Source organism: Saccopteryx bilineata, chromosome 3, assembly GCF_036850765.1.
Source record: "Saccopteryx bilineata isolate mSacBil1 chromosome 3, mSacBil1_pri_phased_curated, whole genome shotgun sequence".
NCBI classification, from domain to species: Eukaryota; Metazoa; Chordata; class Mammalia; order Chiroptera; family Emballonuridae; genus Saccopteryx; species Saccopteryx bilineata.
The window spans coordinates 286,144,850-286,165,358 of NC_089492.1; the positions used below are offsets into that span (position 1 = coordinate 286,144,850).

At 43.7% G+C, this 20,509-nt stretch overlaps 1 protein-coding gene across 1 annotated transcript in view; it reads right to left on the minus strand.

Moving 5' to 3' along the window:
• PEX14 (peroxisomal biogenesis factor 14) overlaps positions 1 to 20,509 on the minus strand; it is a 136,389-nt gene that overhangs the window by 24,812 nt on the left and 91,068 nt on the right. Inside the window, exon 4 of the mRNA XM_066270493.1 lies at positions 762 to 890. Coding sequence (XP_066126590.1) covers positions 762 to 890 — 129 coding nt within the window. The remainder of the gene's footprint in view (positions 1 to 761; positions 891 to 20,509) is intronic.

Consider the following 20,509-nt stretch of genomic DNA (forward strand, 5'->3'; position numbering starts at 1 on the left):
CGCTGGCTTGAGTGTGAGACCACCAACATCATCCCAAGGTCACTGGCTTGAGCAAGGGGTCACTGGCTTAGTTTAAACCCCCCAGTCAAGGCGCCTATGAGAAGGAATCGATGAACAATAAAGTGACACAATTATGAGTTGATGCTTCTCATCTCTCTCCCTTCCTCTCTCTCTCTCTTAAAAAAAAGAACCTTTACATTTAATCTGAAATTTTCTAACAGACCCAATACATAAATATACATGGTATAGCCAGGACAAGGGAGGGAAGGATAGAGGAAAGGAAGGAAGAAGAAAGAAAATAAGAAAAGGAAGAGACGCAGTCTAAATCTACTAATACTAACTTTAAAAAATAAATTAGGAGGCAAGTTATTTCAGTGGGCAAATGAGAATGCACTCATGAACCCGGAGTTTGCAGTCGTTCTTCCATGAAACAGTAACGTGTGAAGGCACTGCGGTAGGAAAATGGAAACTGAACCAATAAGCACTTTTACAGATTCTTGCTTGTAACCATAACAGTTGACACAACACATTAATATGCTAATTTATTCTGGTCCCTTGTCTCTTCTTAAACCTTTGTCACACTTCAAAGTTTGTCTAGAAGAGGATCCGGGTGTGTCACATTCTTCTGGGGAAAAAGAGGGCTGCTGGCTGCAGCTCCCAGTTTCCCCCAGCTCCTGAGTCTGGGCGATGGGAGTGCTGCTCTTGGCCAGAGTCCTGGACCCCAACCCAGGTGCAGGCAGGAGCTGTTGCACGGGACTTACTGTATGGCTGAGAAATGAGGTGAGGGGGCTGGGCAGGAACCACCTGTGTGGCTGGGCCCAAGGACGAGGGCTCCTCTGCGGCGGTGCCCGACTGCTGGAAAGCCACATCGATCTCTTCGTCGGTCAGCCCTGGGGAAGAAGAGCACAGGGTTGCAGGTGAGCACCTTCGCCACTGTCCAGTCCGCCACACACTCTGCACTGGGACGAGCCGGAGAGCCACAGATGCTGAGCCTCCCGGGAAGCTGCCTCCCGATTTCAGATTCTCTGGAACCCCTCTCAGTTGCAATTTAACCTTAAGCGACAGAATATTAGCCTCAACACTGCTTCCAAATGTGGCTCATTCAATTTCCTTAATTTATCCTTGAGTTTATTGCTGCTTTTGAAGTCGCTCCGTACTGCAATTCTCCATTCTTCCCCCGAAAACAGATACCATCAACTGCAAATGTGGCTCATTTTAATCTGTAATGGTGTTAAAAAAAAGAGGGGAAAAAACTAACAATAATGCATGAAAACAGACAGGGAAACAAAAAACTAATTATTGGGTGAGACGACTAATTAGTCTAGATCGTTTCCAAAGACGGGAATAATTTGCTTTATTTTATGACAAATGCAGAAATAAAAAGAAAAATCAGGACTGACTGTGATTAGTATGAATGGGATATAGAATGTAAAGAAGAAAATAAAACAAGAAAACAGATCAAAACAAGGCCAGGCCCAAACTTTCAGATGATTATTACTGGAGCCTATCACAGGCTGCCTATATCGCCTTTGGCTAGTTTTTCTTTTTGTCTTTTTTATTCCTCCCGATACTCTAAACCACACTGCACACGGGACATCAGGAAATAGCAGGGCACCAAATGCAGTGGCTGCAACATGTGGAGAGGATATGCCCACAGAGGAATCAAAGGCAAGTGTAAGACCCCTAGAGACCCCGTGTTCACTAGGCACACCGCTGGGAGGTTTTCTGAGGCAGCTTGGGGACATTCGCCCTGTGGGAAGAGGTGAGGGCACTAATCAGCCCAAAGAATGGAACAAAGTGAGGCACATAGGTGTGAGGAAAACTGTCCCCTGGGGCCAGCTCAGAAGTAACAGTGTGTGTGCTAACGTGTTCTAGTCGCTGAGAGTGGCCAAGGCACTGCTGGTCTGTAAAAGCCCACTCTGGTCCGCCCGTGCAGTGCCCGGAATCCGAATACCCAGCCCAGTCGCAACACAGAGCTTTTCCACATCTGGTGGGCAGCTCTCCATTAGAGGCCACAGCATGGTCTATCTGCCCCTGGGGGGGATGAAGTTAAGTACAGGAGGTTCTGAGGATCAGCATCTTCCAAAGCCTGGTGCCGCACACTTGATGCCCAGGGGCTGCTGGGTGGAAAGCATTAATACTCCGAAGCACAGTGCTGCCCACATCACGGCAGCTGAGGGGGCTGCGACCATCCCGCGGACTTTCCGGGGAGGACACTGACCCATTCTAACCAGCCCTGGACTCCTTCTCTCTGCACTGGGCAGTGGAGATAGGCCCCATTTGACACTGCAGCTCTCCCCGTCTCTGCACACAGTGGGCTGGCCCGAGGTCGGCAGGCCACACCTCTGTGAAATCCAAGTGCTGCAGACTGATGGGCAGATGGAAAGGCTGCCAGGGTGCACAGAGGGTTATTTACTGGCACTCAGCACCCTCGGAGCACAAAGGCTAAATCTGAGGACACGGTTGAGATGGGGGCTATCCCTCCCCCAAAACCCGGTTCGCTGCAGCAGGTTGCTTTATCATCATCTCACCTCCCAAGAACAGGCAGGGGCAGGACAGACAGACGGGCCACAGAAAAACAGAGAACACATCTCCTCCTAAACAGGAAGGGGAGCTCCTTTCAAGGTTCTAGTAGGAAAGACACCGCTCTGACCAGTTCGTAATCAGCCATCAGAGAAGCGGCACACGCAACGTCAGCAGGGGCTGATGGCCACTGGTACACTACGGAATATTATAAACCTGGTGGTTCGTGTGCCTTGTCAGCCGCTGGCTGCAAATGAGGATAATTTTCCCAAAAGGAGCATTCAGTTGCATTCTCATTTTCCCTTTTGGCTCTTTCAAATATAAACAAGTACGATAATGTTTAACGCTGGGGAAATATACAGTAAGTTACTGGCTGGGCTGCGGCCCGCAGAGCAGGAGCTTGTTAAAGGGACAGGACTTCCTGCCCATTGTTCCGCCCTCTAGCCCTGAGCTTTGAGGGAGCCTATTTTCCTAATAAAACATGGTCCTTGCATTATTGCAGCCGAGTTCACAGGCGAGGCCGCGGTCTAAAGGGCATCTGTACATCCTCCCAAGCTCTTGTTTTTCACAGACATTATCATTTGATGCTCTAAATTTACATTGGCTTCATATTTACATTACTGGAACTCTGATATCCCTAGTCCTCCAGAGGATAAGGATTTTGATTTTGTTACATAAAGTGAATCCTTTTTCTTCTTTAAAAAGAAAAAAATCATTTTAATGATCTCACTGAATAATATAATTTCAGAGCCTGGACCATTATCCCAGTCATTGCTTTCATTTAACAGATTAAAAAAACTGAGGCCCAAGGAGTATAAAAAATATGCCTCCCATCATACTGGTCAAGGGCCTGGTACTGCCAGATGACAACCCAAGACCTTCCATATGCAGCCCAGGGACTTCCCGCTATAGCATAGTCTCAAAACATCAGAGGGTGGATAGCAAAATTAAGTCTTAAGTCTTTGATCTTATGAAACAAGTTTGGATAAGAACTAAACCTCTGAGGTCGCCGGTTCAAAACCCGGGGCTTGCCTAGTCAAGGTATACATATGCTTTCTGCACCCCCTTCTCTGTCTCCTCTCTCTAAAATTCTAAAATGAATAAATAAAATCTCCTCCATCCACATATGGGCACCCCCATCCACAGGCAAGGGCCCATGGGTGCTGTTTCCGGGCTGTACCCAAACAACACAGGAACTTAACACCTGGGTCCTATCTGCAAATGACACCTGGACAACTTTTTGAATGCCACCTAATGACAAGGGTAGAGTGACCGCATCTCATTCTGATAGTTGAACCCCAAGTAAACTCAAAGGCCTCGCAAAGATTGGTGCGAGGCTCCCACAGTGTCGTCGTCCTCTGACATGCCCAGCTTAGGGGGCACTGAACAGGTTCAGGACTCTGCAGATGAATCTGTCAGGTGACTCATCTGGGAGTTTTTCTGGGGGGTCATCTCTCTCAGAACACAAGGGTTACCTACCCAGTCCTGGACTCCTGGTGCTGAATGGCCCTTGCCATTCAGGGTGAGGTGCTACCGCAGGTCCAACCCACCCACCCCTGGGAGCAATGCTGCAGGGCTTAGAATGAGACCTTGCAGAACCCAAAAGGTTAAAAGGAATAACAAAGGGCATTGCCAACTGTCCGTGAATTATATTTGGCTCTGGAAGCTGAGGCAGAGGCTACATTATAAAAGGCACTCTGCGTTGTTTACCATCACCCTGACTAATGCAGACCTTTTTTTTTTTTGTTTTAAATAATCTCATGCAAATTAGACACACACACTTCCTTCCAGTTGATTGCTATCTGCAAGGAATAATCTAACCGCCCAGGGACTGAGCAAGGGCTGAGAGGAGCAGAGAGGGGGCAGAGGGTGTCACAGTCTGTGGCAAGCGAGCCTCCTCCCCTCCTTTCACTCAGCCAAATCTTCCTTTAGCAGCTGCCTTTGGGAGAACTAGCCAATTTCAAACCTAAAATTTCTTTAGTTGGGATGTCAAGTGCATTATCTGATATCACTAGCACTGTGCATTTAGGAACTCTTTCCATATCCTCACCTCTGATGCTTGACAATTCCAAGAGCGGCAGCCCCTTCCCCATCTGTGACACTGACTATTAAAATATATTACTAATAGGGAGCAAAACTAACAACTAAGGAAGCCCTGCCCAGTGACTGCAGGACTCACTAGCGCTCGCGGAGACCTGTCCGTGGTGAGCAGGAGCGGCAGGACGCGGGCTCCAAGAGGCAGCGTCGCCTCGCCTTTAAGGCCACAGCGGCCTGATCTGCAGCACCGAGAGCTCCCAACCCAGACCCCACAGTGCACATGAAACCCCAGCCCTGGGTCGGCACGGCCTTTGATCTCCGGCTCTCTGGAATTTACTTCCAAAACCAGTCCCCTCTACCCTTTCCCGGGGGGCCCTAAGCCGGCCAGCTCCTTTTCCAACACTTTCTCCAGGGTGGGATCCTCATAAAAGAACACACAAGTGAGCTATATTCTATTGACAACTGAGGTGAATGGCTTCAGGGGCTGTCACACTGCTTGTATTTATCCCTTAGAAGATAAACAAACTCGCTTTCTCTTCCTAAAGGTTTTATTAAAATACAAACACACCCCAACATGGGGCTCTGTGAGCCCCAGGGACACAGGGTCCTTCCTCAGGATTCAGACCAGGCACCCTGGAGGGCTGCCGTGTGCAAGGGCTTCTCAGAGAACGTAACCTCGCCAGTGTCTCCAATGCCCGCACGGCTCTGCCGCTGGGCTGGCCCTGTGCAGGTGAAGCAGAGACAGGCGACAGCAGAGAGCATGTTCTCGTACCTTTCAGATCAGACAACCATGGCCGCAGGGTCAGAGGAGCTGAGAAGTAAGCTAGGTAAGGGCTGGCGGCCCCTTCCAGCTCAGCCTGAGGGTCATCAGGGAACAGGGCCAGGGGGCCAGCGGCGAAGGGAGGCAGTCCCAGGTCGGCCACTCTGGCTGTCACCTCCTCATCATGTCCCTCTGTTCCCAGGACTCAGGTGACTCAGCCGGCACTCACAGAGACTGAGCGGGTCACCTCTCTCAGAACCACTAGTTATCTCCCCGTGCACACGCCGGGAGCAGAGGAAGCAGAGGGGACGGCTGGCAAAAAATGCTCCCCAAATTAAAAGAAAAATCAACTCTCTCAGAAAAGGTTAGGGGAGGGGAAAGGGAAAAAAGTATTTTTATTTTATTTTATTAACATTTTGTTGGCACAGTGGAGTACAATAAGGACTCTCAGAGCCTCTAAAAGTCGTTGGATGACCTGTAGACCCCTATTTCCCAGTGCCTTGTATAAAATTGAATTTTTTAAACATAAATTACACGTAATGACGACACTGTAAAAACTAACAGTAATGGAAAGCTGTGCTGTATTTCATTAGCCTGTATTATTCCGTGCCACCTGATCCAGCCGGGCCTTGTTTATGAGTTAGTGTGTTAGCAGATGCCGATGGAAGCATTTGCTTCGACCTTGCTCTTCTCATTGGGGCATGAAATTACGACGGCAGCACCTTGATATTACAGCCATAAATACAGTAAACTGCAAATTTAAGCCAACGGCTCCTATTGTCTCTGAACATAAAGCTGATCGGTATTTATTTAAAAGGAGAACAAAAAAAATATTATATATCACCTTGTTTATGGGGCCTCCCCCACCCACTTTCCAATCCCCTCCCCTTAACCCCCCAATCTGTCTAATTCACTTAGTTAAAATATTAATAAGCAAATAAGCCAAATGTTTTCTTTTCTGCTGATTATTCCCAAGCAGCAAAAAACAGTTTCTGAGAAAACTAGTTCCAAATTATCATTAGCCGGAATGAAGGAGTTTTTATAAAAATTGATTTGAGGACAAGGCTGGTTGCTATCCTGCTATTGATATGTAAATTCAAGAACAAGAGGTGAGACTCGTCCCTCTCCTAAAAGACGTCCCTCTCCTAAAAGACAGACGCTCAAACAACAGGAGAAAAAGTTGCTGATGATGTCCTCAAAGTGAATGTCCTCTCAGTATCCTTCTAAAAATCGTTAGGGAAAAATGCTATTTCAAAAAGAAGCAGAACACTGCCTCCTGCCACCTAAGAAAAGAAAGAATAATCTCTAACCAAGAAAATAATTCTCATCTCAACACAGGGAGCTGGGGACCTCTCATTAAAATGTGCACCAATCCCTTCCTTATCCCAGTGAACCAGAAAGACAATATATCCTTTAAATACATTCAACGTGCAAGAAAAATAAACACAAAGACGAAAGGACACTGGATATCACCCGGCCATGTCTCCTGGTATAAATCACCGAGGAAAAGGCCAGGGCAAAACATACTGCACTGCGGGCTGAGGACTGCGAACCTTGCAGGCTCCCGTCCCACCGTGAGGCAGGCCTGCTCCCCCGAGTCAGGGACATGACCTCTGCCTCGAGATGCAAGAACCCAGCCATGTCCGAGGGCTGGGGTTTCACGGGTCAGCGGTGACACTGCAGAACCCCAGCAAGAAGCTTCGTGGCCACTGCCAGCAGGGCACGCAGAGGGACCGTTTCACGCTGAGCGAAATGCAAGTTTGGGGGAGCTGTTTAACTCCAAACCAGACAGGCTGGAGTCAGAGGATCCAGGGCCCAGGGGTATCGATGATGTGGCCAACTCAACCAAAAGCAAAACTTTTTGGACATTTACTTCTGATACATCACTGCACAAGGCAGACGTACTCCCTTGGAGCCCTAAATTATTTCAGTCACACCAATCGCTGAGCGAGCGTAGCTCCTTCCGCATAAGGAGGAAATTTCCCTATAAAATTTATTGAGCCTCTCCGGGGAGTAGTATAACTGGTGAAGAAGACAGAAGTGAGCTGCCCCTCTGTGGAACACAAATTGAGACCTCTCACATGAAAGACTGGGAGGGGTTCCAATGAGCACCATGACGTCTATTTTTAGATGTATAGCCTCAAAGGTTCCCCCCCTTTTAATCCCTCTTTGCTAAAGTAAAAACAAAAATAAAGAGGTGTGATTTTGATATTTGCTTATCAATTCCAAAGGACTAACAGCATGACAAATATTGTTGCTGCTGTCACTGACAGCAGTGTGGAACCTTCCAGGTCCTTGGCAACAGGCTGGGAAGTTGGCCCTGCCCACAGTGCACGGACCAAGTTCTGGGGAACAAACCATCTTTAAAGACCAAGGGTATGGTAATCAGCGAGCCCTGCGACCTGGAGGCCAAAGGCCAGACACGCCAAAGGTATGTTGTGCCCATGTAGAAAGCCAAATTAATAAACACTTTTAATTATACTTGAATCTTCCTCCTGTTTTAGAAGAGGCAATGAAGTTCGTTTAAAAAGAAAAAGTCACCTCTGACAAGCAAACAAAGAAATTCAGACCTGGATGGAAAGTCGGAGCTCATCCGGCCTATCTCCTGTCCTTTTTCCTTCCCTTCTGTTTTACACGGATCACAGAGCAGGGCAGTGACTTGTCCACCGCCCATGGCGACCCAATTCCAACACGGGCTCTTTTTCCTGTGGCGAGGGAGGGTAGCTGAGCACACAAGCAGCCTGCCCCGCCTGTTTCTCTCTGTTCTGGGACACAGTTGAGACATTAAATACACCAAGTCTCAGAATCAATCACTTCAAAAACTGAGAAAGACAAAAGAATATGTGGAGCCAGGGGGAAACTAGGTAAAGGGTACATGGGGCCTCTATGATAAAAATCTTCTCAAAGAATCTCTGTACACAAACATACAAACACCTCTCTCAGCTGTGTGTACATGCGTACAGTGGAGATAAGAAACAGTAACACTGGCTATGCATGTAGGGGGCCTGGTGGCTGGGGTCACAGACTGGGCAGACTCTTCCCTGTATAGTCTTAGAAGCTGTGTTCCATGGAATATCTTTCTGATGCAAAAGGATAAATTTATTTCTAAGAAAAAAAAATCCTTAATCCTCAACAAAATCACTTAGAATGGTTAACCCTATTTTCTGGAAGAGAAAATCAAAGACAGAAAAGGGAATGGAGATGTGCCCAGGAGCAGGGGTCAGAGCGGCACAGACACAATTTCTAATTTCTCACTTAACCCGTTGTGGCTGGAACCACAGCATCCAAGTGCAAGGTGGCTTTTTAAAAGAAATGTGTTTTAAGGCAGGCCTCTGTTCTATTTTGATACATCCTGGCTGCCTGAATGTTTCTTCCAGCTCTAAATATTTGCTTCACCAATGGAAATGTTTCCATCACTGCAACAAAACAAACATTCGGTTTGGGATGGAAGGGATGGCCATCCACTGTTTCACCAGTTACTTCAAACAGCCTGGTTTAGGAAACAACTCTCCTGTAGGACACAAATCAAGGTGGAGATTTTTGCTCCTTCACGAAAACCCTTGTCACCAGAGTCAGGGCGCCAAGGAACATGCTCTGGTCACTAATCTGAATCTATGAACATCCTGTGTTTGGCTTGGGTTTTCTTTTCCATTTTGAATCTTAAATATGAGATCAGAAGGTTTATTATTTGGTATTCAATTGACTTCCTAAAGTTTTTAATGGCCAATCCTCCTATTAATCTGATATTAACACATTAAAATGTGCTATGTTCTGACAGAATTATTTTGTCACCACCTGTTTGTATAGCTCGGATGAGTCTGGTATTGGCTGCTATTGTCAGCTTTGTTAATAGAGAGACACATATTAGTGCTCAAACAAACCCATAAATATGTGAGTGCTATTCTGCCAGGCAATGTGAGGGTCAAGACCTCATCTTCCCTTCCTGTTAAAGGGCAACTTTCCTAAGACCTCTTCCCCTAATTTTCTATGCTGAATGAGTCTTCTGTCTCTCTTCTACTCTGTACCTATAATCTAATATATAGACATATGATCTGTAATATATGACACTATTGATAAGAAAAACAGCACAACTGCAAAAAATATGGAAAATAAAGAAAAGCACCTGACCACGTGGCCAGAGGAGGCAGCGGGCATTGAAGCAGGTACTTGATTCTCCCCACTTCTCAGATGAGGAAGCAGTGGCCTATCTCAGGTCCCAGTGTGGGTGTAGGGGGTGAGGGCAGGCAGGTGGAGAAATGGGAGGGGGCGGGGCATGAATTCAGGCAGGCAGGTTCGGCCAGGCTCTTCCCCATGATGCCACAGGACACAAGGGAAATACTACGGACCTTTGTTCAACTTGACAGGGACTCCAGACTATCGTTCAAATGTGTTGCTCAAGTTAGTAAGACTAAATTTTTTCAAATTAAAAATGGCTTATGCAGGTTCGATTCCCGGCCAGGGCACACAGGAGAAGCGCCCATCTGCTTCTCCACCCTTCTCCCTCTTCTTTCTCTCTATCTCTCTCTTCCCCTTCTGCAGCCAGGGCTCCATTGGAGCAAAGTTGGCCTGGACACTTAGGACAGTTCCACAGCCTCCGCCTCAGGCGCTAGAATGACTCTGGTTACAGCGGAGCAATGCCCCAGATGGACAGAGCATCGCCCCCTGGTGGGCATGCTGGGTAGATCCCGGTCAGGCACATGCAGGAGTCTGTCTCTCTGCCTCCACCTCTACCCTGCCCCAGTTCTCACTTCGGAAAAATACAAAAAAAAGGGGGGGGGGGAGGGGGTTTGCGTAAGAATACTCAAAGCTGGCAAGGGAGTCCAACCTGAGAAACTTCTAGAAGATAATTTGGCACTCTAGCTCAAGAATTTAAATGTCCATACCCTTTGATTCAACAATATTACTTGTAAGAAATAATAAAATAATATAGTATAATGTACAAAGATGGTTCATCTCTACATTTTTTTTTATAGTTTTTTAAAAATTTTATTTATTCATTTTTAGAGAGGAGAGACAGAGAGAGAGAAGGGGGAGGAGCTGGAAGCATCAACTCCCATATGTGCCTTGACCAGGCAAGCCCAGGGTTTCGAACCGGCGACCTCAGCATTTCCAGGTCGACGCTTTATCCACTGCGCCACCACAGGTCAGGCCATCTCTACATTTTTAACAATAACAAATTTGCATAACGTCTCTGTCCAAAGAGGAATGATTAGATGAGTTATGACATATTTCAACAATGTAGTAATATTCAAATGTTTGCACAAACAATTTCCAATGACGTGGAAAATGCATGTGACACACTGAGGAATAAAAAGCAGATGATCTCAGCTACTTTTTTTAAAAGAACAAAAGAAAGCAGTAGGGTTGCACCATTTTTAACTTATTCTGAACTTAGCCTAAAACGTACAGAAGGAAAGAGAGAAGGAAACAGCGAGGAGGGTCCACCACTTCATCCACGGAGCGTGGTGTCTGCACGAGCCATGGAAGGCAGGCTCGAACTCACTGCCTGCTCAACTCACCTGTCCCCATATGCCTTGCAGTCTGGGCATCCTGTCTGCCCCAGGGCATCCCCCCATACCTCGTGGCACCTATATACAAAGCCAGCTGTGTCATTTGGTGTTAAACCAAAAATCTGTTTCCATATGAAGAAAAATTGGCTCACTGGGTTTACTGCGAGGCAAAAGTCCCCTGCATAACACCTTCCTAAGAGATTTCTAGCAATTTTTTAAAAAATTAGTATTTACTAGATATATTCCCACAGTATACACTGCAAAGGTACAAAAGGGCATACCGTGAAAAGTCAAGCTCCTGCCCACCCTCACCACCGAGCTACAGTCACTCTTCCAGAGGCAACTGGGGCTGTAGTTTCTTCTGCACCTTCTAGAAGCAGTCTGTGTATATAACAGTGCTTTCCTATGCTCATAAAACACGTTATTTTATACACTATATACATGGGTGTGAGTATGTGTATTTTTATACAAATAATAGTGTAGTAGAAACACTAGTCTACACTTTGCTATTTTTAATATATCTTAGCATGCCATATTAGTACCTATAGAGTTCTCACCTTCTATTTAATGGCTGTACAGTATTCTATTAAATGGATGTACCATAATTGATTCACCTTGTCCCCCATTGAACATTTACGGCTACAGACAAACCTTAAAGTACAAATCCGTGTATGTGCCATTTGTACACGTGCCAGTGCGTCCCTGCAAGCAGGCTCAGACACAGGCAGTTTTCATTTTGGTAAGTACTGACAAACTGCTCTCCTTAGAGGTTGTTTCCACTCCCACTCTCCCCTGTGTGTGTCTCTCTCCTATGCCCTTGACTACGTGATGCTATCAAGCTTTTTATCTGTTGTTCTGAAAGGTAAAATAAAGTGTCTCGCTGTAGTCTAAGCAGACTTTTGTTGGTGTTCACTATACAGAGAAGCACACACACCTTAAGTTTACAGCTCAGTGAATGAATTCGCACAGAGAAGAACATCCATATAACTGCCACCCAGATAAAAAGGTGGCACGTCTCCTCCCAGTCGCCACTTAACGTCAAACAGAACAGAGAAGTTTGCTTATGTGCCGTCTACATACGAACAACGGAGTAACGCAGGAAGCATCTTTATGGCGGGCGGCTGTGGCTCACCGTTGTGCCTGCGAGGTTCACCCGGCTGGCGCCACAGCCGCGGTCCATTTACTAACTGCTGCACGGTGTTCTCCTATCGGGTGAGAATGGACCACACATTAGCTGTTTCCAGTCGGGACAATCTATGAAGAGTGCTGCTGCTGTCCACGTTCTTCCAGATCTATTTAGGGGGTGTTGCTGGGTCATCTGGAGCATATGTCATATCAGCTTTCACAGATACCGTCAACATCTCCAAAGTGTTCCACTGACTTCCACTCACACCAGTGTGAACGCCGTCCCAGCTGCTCCACACCGGCACCGAAGCCCTCAAGTGTTAGCCATACTGACGGGTATAAAGTGATAACTCATTTTGATTTTGATTGGCATTTCTCTAATGCCTAATGAAGCTAAACATCCTTTCTGTACACTTACTGTATTTATTTGGTACAGTGCTGTATATATGTATGTGCATATATTATAATTTTAAAATTTTTAAACATTTTTCAATTACAGTTGACATAAAGTATTATACTAGTTTTAGGTGTACAACATAGTGACCATATAAAGTAATCATCAGATATAATATTTATATCCATATAAAAATAGGGTAAGTTTGTAAAGTGTTGTTAGAATGTTCCGTCTGTACCACCAATTATAGAAAAAGATGTTTTAAAACTTCCCACTATGACAGACATGTCTAGTTCCCCTTTCAGTTCTGTCCAGTTCTGCTGTATGTGTCCTGAAGATCTGCACTTACTCAGAAATGTCAACCTTCCTCAGGGCTGCGCACCCTGTCTGTATCTCTCCACTTCTAAGCCTGTCCCATCTGGTGCCAGAACCAAGTCTCTATGGGTTAATGTCTGCTCGGTGTCTCTCCCCATCACTGTACTTTTCATCCTGTGTGTTTTCATTAAAGGTGCGTTTGATGTAAGCAGCACTGAACTGAGTTCAGGGCTTTTCTTTTCATCTAATCCTGACAAACTTTGCTTTTTAGAGTAGTCTATTTACGCTTATTGTAGATGCTGAAATTTTGGGGCTGATAGCTTTCATCCCACAATTTGCTTTCTTTTTGACCTCTTTAATGACCTCTTTTCTTGTCAACTTTTCCACTCCGTTTTTCCCTGTGTTAGCTTGTAGTCAGGGTGGTTTCTGATGGAGTTCTCCACTGTAAAGTTACTAACTTTCCATATCGGAGTATGAAAGGGCTTGGAGGAGATCCGTGGCTGTTTCTCTTCACATTCCCACATCTCGTTTTAGCAGCGATCATTACTGTGGTGTCTGCCTACTGGGGACTCTTCAATTTTTGAGAGTGAAGTCCCGAGACTAAAATGTCTGAGAACCAATACCCCGGATGCCACAATCCATCCCTAACATACTAGTTTCATAGAACTAAGAAATTTTGGCACTTTGCCCACAATTCTAGCACGTACAACACTTTCACTCCACCCTCCCACCTCTGTGTTACTGCCACACGCTTTGATACACGTGTATTTGAAATCCCACACAAAGACGTCACTATTATGGACAGCTGATATTCACTGCTACTTGCCCTCTGCTGGGCTCCGCCACCCCTCCTGTGTTTCTGTGTTCACAGAGGACCACCTTCCTTCTGCCAGAACCCCGTTAGTGCAGGTGAGCTGGCAATGGACTCTCCGTTTTGTTCACCTGGAAATGTTGGTATTTCTCTTTGCTTTTAAGAAATGCTGTATTGTGAAGTAATTTCAGACTTACAGAAGAGACACAAAAATAGTACAAAGAATTCTTATATAGCTCAACCAGATTTTTCAAAGGTTAAATTGATCACCTTTTCTTCATTCTTCTCTATCAACCTATTGACATAACTTTCCCTGAACTGTTTTGAGTCTAAGTTACAGACACAACACCCATTTCTTCCTAAATATTTCAGTCTTCATTCCTTGCTGGGGGGAGGGGGACGTTCATGCTCACACATAACCACAATACAATGATCAAGATCCAGGCGTTACCATTGTTAAATTTCTATCTGTAACTCTGACCTCAGTTTATACTGACCCATCTGCCCACCATCTCCACGTGGATGTGTAGTAAAAATCCCAGCCTGAGTGTGTCTGACACCGAGCCCCCAAGCTCACCCCGGCAAACTGCTCCATGCCCAGTAAACAAGCCCATCTTTCTAGGCCCGAGGTCCCAAACCTTGGAAACAGCCTTAATTTTGGCTTCTCTTTCAGACTCCAGACCCCACAACCCAGGATTTTCTACTGGGTTTACTTTCAAACAACATTCTCACCACTTATGAGTCTCCCAGCTCCGACTCTTGGTCTCCAATTGTCCATTCCTCCCCCCCCCCATTCTTAACGCAGCAGCCACAGTGGTCCCATGAAAGCCTCAGCCAGCCCCTATCCCTCCCTGCTGACAACCCCCCAGGGCTCCCGTTTTACTAAAAGTGAGCCAGAGGCCTACGCATGGATTGGATTGACCCTGTTCTGAACGACTCCGCTTCCAGTCACTGCTGTGGCCTCTCTCTCCCTGCGACCCACCTTGCCCCACACCGGCCTCCTTCCTGTTCCTCAAACCTGACAGCCAGGTTCCCTCTTCAGGCTACCACATGGGGGGTTCCCTGTTCCTGGAACTATGTCCCCAGAAACCTGCATGGCTTGCTTCCTAATTTTCTTCAAGTTTTTGCTCAAATGGCACCTTTCCAGACCATTCCATTTAAAAATTACAACCTTCTAAGAACTCTTCACTGCTCTTGCCCTGCTTACATCTTATTCTGCTTACTGCTGTGCCCTCCTCCCGCTATCAGAACGTCAGCTTCGTGAAGGCAGAGGTGTGGGGCTGTTTATTCACGGCTGTATTCCCAGGACCTAGGACAGTGCTTGGGTATTACCGGCAGCTGTTCAACAAAACTCTGCAGAGAAAAATCAATGGAAACCCAATATACAAAACATAAAAGTCACGTCGCTCAGGTTTGGGGAGCCAGCTGGAGCATGGAGAAAACCCGGAGTCCCCCCTTGCCCTGAAACATCTCTTCAGCATCGCCAAGGAGCCCGGAGGTAAGCGCACAGACTACTACCGTGTCGTCACCCTGTCCTAAAGAAAACCAGGCTGTCCCTCGGCCAGACAGGCCTCGCTTCTCCAGCCACTGCCTGCCCGATACTCCACTATCACGGCAGGTTTCTCCCAGCCCTGCTCAGACCCTGTCCAGTGTTCCGGGTCAGTGCTTCCACTACCAGAACTTTCTCTGTTCAGCCAGCCAGAAGCACTTCCCTGTAGCGATTACTAGCTATATAATACTCCTCGGGTTGTCAAACACCGATTGCTTTGTAACCCTTCTTTCGTCTTTGTACGGTTTTCTAATTTGTTGAACATTACTCTTTGTCTTATTTACTGATGTATCCCCAAAGCCTAAAACACTGACCAACGTGTAGTGAGCATTCACAGAGTATTTGTTCAGACACTTAGCATTATTTTTGAAGTTCCATCCCATGCAATAAAGCGGGAAATAAAATTAAAATGTCCAAGAGTTGGGAAGAAGGTCACAAAATAATTGACTGTAAACAATATGATTATATATTTAGAAAGATCAATATACTCATAAGACAGTTTAATGAGGTGACTAGATATATATTTTTTTAATTCAGTAGCACTCTTATGCACAAGCAATAATTAAAAAATAAAATGAAAAGAAATTCATTTCATAGTAGCCACAAGAAATACAAAATTAGTATCTGACTTCAGACAGAGAAAAATACCATATGAGTTCACTTATATGTGGAATCTAAAGAACAAAATAAACAAAACAGAAACAGACTATAGATACAGAGACAGACAGTGCCAGAGGGAGGAGGGGCGGGGAGCTGGGTGAAAAGAAGTGAGAAGTACAGACTGGTAATTACAATACAGTCAAGAGGGTGCCAGTATAGGGCAGGGAATACGGTCAAAAATATCGTAATTGTGTGGGGCCAGGTGGGTACTTGAAACATCAGGGGGACCACCCTGTAAAGTACATGATCTTCTAGCCACTATGCTATACATCTGAAACTAATACAGAGTAATACTGAATGTAAACTGTAATTGAAAAATAAAAAAATTTAGCCCTAGCCAGGTGACTCAGTGGGTTAGAACTTTATACCTATACACCAAGGTTGTGGGTTTGATCCCTGGTCAGGGCACATATGAGAATCAACCAATGAGTGCATAAAATAACTGAAACAGCAAATCAATGTTTCCTTCTATCTCCCTTTTTTTCTCTCTAAAAAACTAACTAAATTTTTTAAAAAAATTTAAAAAACAAAACAATCACAGTGAATAATCTTAAAGTATGTTAGATCTATTTAAAGAAAACCTTACAAAGAGAAATAAAAAGGTACTGAAATAAAAGGAAGTCTTTTTAAATTAATTTGAAAGATCTCACACATTTCTAATAAAGATCCCAATTATTTTCTCAAATGGTCAGAGAGCTTTTCTTGCATAAGCATGTAAGAATAGGAAATGTTTGGTAGGTCATTGCCTCCTCTCCTAGACATTGAGATATACTTCTATTTTTTTAAAACTGGTTACTCTAAGGCTTATAATATGTACCTTTAATTTATCAGATTCTATTCTGAATATTATACCACTTTACATATTAAGAATCTTAATATGATTATATGTGTTATATTGTATATATTAATACATTTCATTAAGCAATAATAATTTACATCCCCTTCTGATCTTAGACCTGTTTTAATGTTGACCACATATGCATATATGTATATGTTAAAAATTTAACAATGCCTTAATACTGCTACAGACAACTGATGTTTACAGAATTTAAGACTAAAAATTAAAATAGTATTTTATATTTATATTTATCACATATTTAACATTCCCTGTGATCTTTATTTTTTTCTGGGGATTCAAACTTCTGGTATTATTTTCTCTTTTGTATGAAGATCTTCCACTGATAATTAATTACTATAATGCACGTCTGCTGACACAACTTCTCTGAGCTTCTATCTAAAAATAACTTTACTTCTTAAAGATTGGTGAATGTTTTTCACCGTGTATAGAATTCTATATAGGTTGACAGTTTTTTCCTTCAGCATTTTGAAGACATCATTCCACTGTCTGGTGGGCCATGGCTTCTGACTATAAGTCAGCCATCATTCTGATTCCTGTTCCCTTTTTGTCTTCAGTATCCAGCGGTCTCAATATAATATACCTAGATGTAATTTTCCATGTATTTATTTTACTTGGGCTCGCCATGTTTCCTGGGTTGCTAGGGGCAGGGGTGTTTTAATCAAAACTAAAAAGCTGCCTGACCAGGCGGTGGTGCAGTGGATAGAGCGTCGGACTGGGATGCAGAGAACCCAGGTTCGAGACCCCGAGCTCGCCAGCTTAAGTGCAGCCTCATCTGGTTTGAGCAAAGCTCACCAGCTTGGACCCAAGGTCACTGGCTTGAGCAAAGGGTTACTAGATCTGCTGTAGCCCCACGGTCAAGGCACATATGAGAAAGCAATCAATAAACAACTAAGGTGTCGCAATGAAAAACTAATGATTGATGCTTCTCATCTCTCTCCGTTCCTGTCTGTCTGTCTCTGTCTATCCCTCTCTCTGACTCTCTCTCTCTGTCTCTGTAAATAAATAAATAAATATTCTTTTTTTTTATTATTATTCATTTTAGAGAGGAGAGAGAGAGAGACAGGGGAGAGGAGCTGGAAGCATCAATTCCCATATGTGCCCTGACCAGGCAAGCCCAGGGTTTCGAACCGGCGACCTCAGCATTTCCAGGTCGACGCTTTATCCACTGCGCCACCACAGGTCAGAATAAATAAATAAATAGATAAAAAAAACAAAAAAACAAAAAACAAAAAACTAAAAAGCTTTCAGCTAGCTTTTCTTTGAGCATTTTCTTTCTGCCTCATTCTGCTCAACTTTTGGGACTGCAAAAACCCAGAAGTTAGACAACTTGATTTTGTGCCACACGTCACTGGGACTCTGGTTCAATTTTTCAATCTCTTTTTCCTCTACATACTGTATTTCGATGATTTCCATCAACTTGCATTCAAGATCACTGATCTTTTCTTCCTTGCGCCCAATCCACTGAAATTCCTATCCAGTGAAATTTCAGTGACAGATCTTGTTTTCAGTTGGTCCTCATCCTTCCAGCCATTTTTAAATAAACATTCTTTTCACAAAATCTTTCATATTATTTTAAAGTTCTTTTTTTGTTCATAAATCTATTTCTACTAATTGACTTTTCGCTTCAGTATGAGTCCAGGCGTTTCTTCATCTTTACATATCTAGTAAGTTTTTATTTTATACTTGACATTGTGGATGACAGGCTGGAGAAGCTCTCAATTATGTTTTCTCCTTCTGAAGAACTGAGTTTCATTAAATTACTAGCATATCACCTTGATCTGGGGCCGACTTAGTTTCATGCTTTATTTCTTCTTTGTGCTTAGTGCTAGAGAAAACGGCACTGTCCTGGGATGCAGTACTTGCTTCTATTCTAAGGGATGGTCCTTCTGGGGTTTCAAAGAAAAGTTCAAAATGTTTATCAAGACCTCTCAAACTTGATAAGACTCAAACTCTAAATTCTGTCTTTCCTAGAGAAGGTAGCTGCTGAAATCTCCTTGACTCTGTGGCACCAGCTGAGTGCGTGGGCAGTTCAGGAGCTAGCCTAGAATTTAAGGGGTGTTTACATGCAGAGTTTGGGTTTACTCCCTCCAAGGTTCTCTTCTTAGAATATCCATAATCACGTTCCAGTCACTCTGGCATCCTCTAAATCCACCCTGCAGTTCCTCAAACCAATATGACAGCAGCTTTCTGCTTGAGTTCTATTTGCGAGAACCCAATCAACTAGCGAACGTCTTAAGGAGAAGAAATATAGTTAGTTGGCTTTCACCCAGAGTGGTTCCTTCTCTCAAGAACCAAATCCACTCCATTTCTGCTCGCCTCTGGTTGCTCTCCTTCACCTTCAAACAATGTTTCTAAAATATTTTTGTCCAGAATTTATATTGTTATTGGTGGAAATGTGCTGATATAAGATACTCAGTCATTACTGAAAGCCAGACCCTAACTCAGAATTTTTTTTTCAGAGAGGGAGAGAGGGAATGGAGCGAGAAGAAAGGTAGAGAGAGAGAGAGAGAGAGAGAGAGAAGCATTAACTTGTTGTTCCATGTAGTTGTGCAATCACTGACTACTTCTCATATATGCCTTGACTGGGGATTGAACCAGCGACCTCAGCTCAAGCCAGCACTTTGGGGCTTGAATTGGCAACCTCGGATCTTGAACCAGAATCCTCAGCACTCCGGGTTGATACTCTATCCACTGCCCAACCACCGGTCAGGCTAACTCAGAATATTTTTAAAAGAGAAGTATAAGTGAACCTTGTTCTTGTACATATTTAAATTAATGATAAAGATAACAGCAATTAAACACTAAGGTACTTGTGTAAGAGTGTTTGGTTTCCCTGGCTGGATAGCTCAGTTAGAGCATCATCCCGATAAGCAACGGTTGCAGGTTTGATTCCTGGTCAGGGCACATACAGGAACAGATTAATGTTTCTGTCTCTCACTCTCTAAAATCAGTAAATAAATAAAATAATTTAAGTGTATACGTCAGTAGATATTCTTGAAATAGACCTCATTATATACTGAAATGTAATATATAATAAGTATAACAAACAAATGTGGAAAAATTACTTGTCTATTTGAAGGAAGTTTTGGAAGAAGTGATGTCTGAAAGTAGTTTCATTTCATTTTATTAATTTCCAATTAAACAGTTAAATATCAAAACACAAATTGTAAAAACTAATATTAAAAAAGGTGAATATTTAACTTATCACACTGGTTTGGTATTTGTGGACAAACTATCAAGCCTCTCTCACTCATTTTTTTCTCAAAGGCAAGAAGATAACAAAAAAATACCTACCTCATAGGGATTTTGTAATTAAATAAAATAAGGACACTCAGCTCGCTGCCTGACACATAATCAGCCCTCAATAAATGTTAGCTGTTGCTATTGTTGTTACTGTAATTATTATTATTTAATAATTATGGGAAAGGAATCTCTTTCATAAAAATAATAGAGAAAATATCAGAAGATTGATAGATTCGATTATGTAAAAATAATCACTTTTATATATTAAAAAACATAAAAGGCAAGGAACAAAGGGGAAAATGTTTGCAAACATGACAAAGAATTAATATTCTTAATACATAAAGGGCATTTAAAAATCAATAAGTAAAGCACTAATATCTCAGTAGAAAATAAAGAATTGAATAAACATTTCTAAGAAGAAATAAACATTACTTTAAAAAGTTAGACTGTGTTATTAATCAAATAATGCAGATTAAAACCACCTGAGAATGCGGTCCTTTTACTGTTTGGTTGTGTTTCAGTGACCAGACACATTGAGACAGGTACACACAGCCCAGCCCCTGGTAAAGAAACTGGTATGACTATTTTGAAAATTACTGCTTTGCAAAAAAAGATCAGATCCTGTGATTCAATAATTCCTCATTTCAGGAGTCTATCTTGAAGGAGTATCATTCACTACTACATATTTGCCATTTTTCCCCTAGTTCCTCTACATAAAATAAG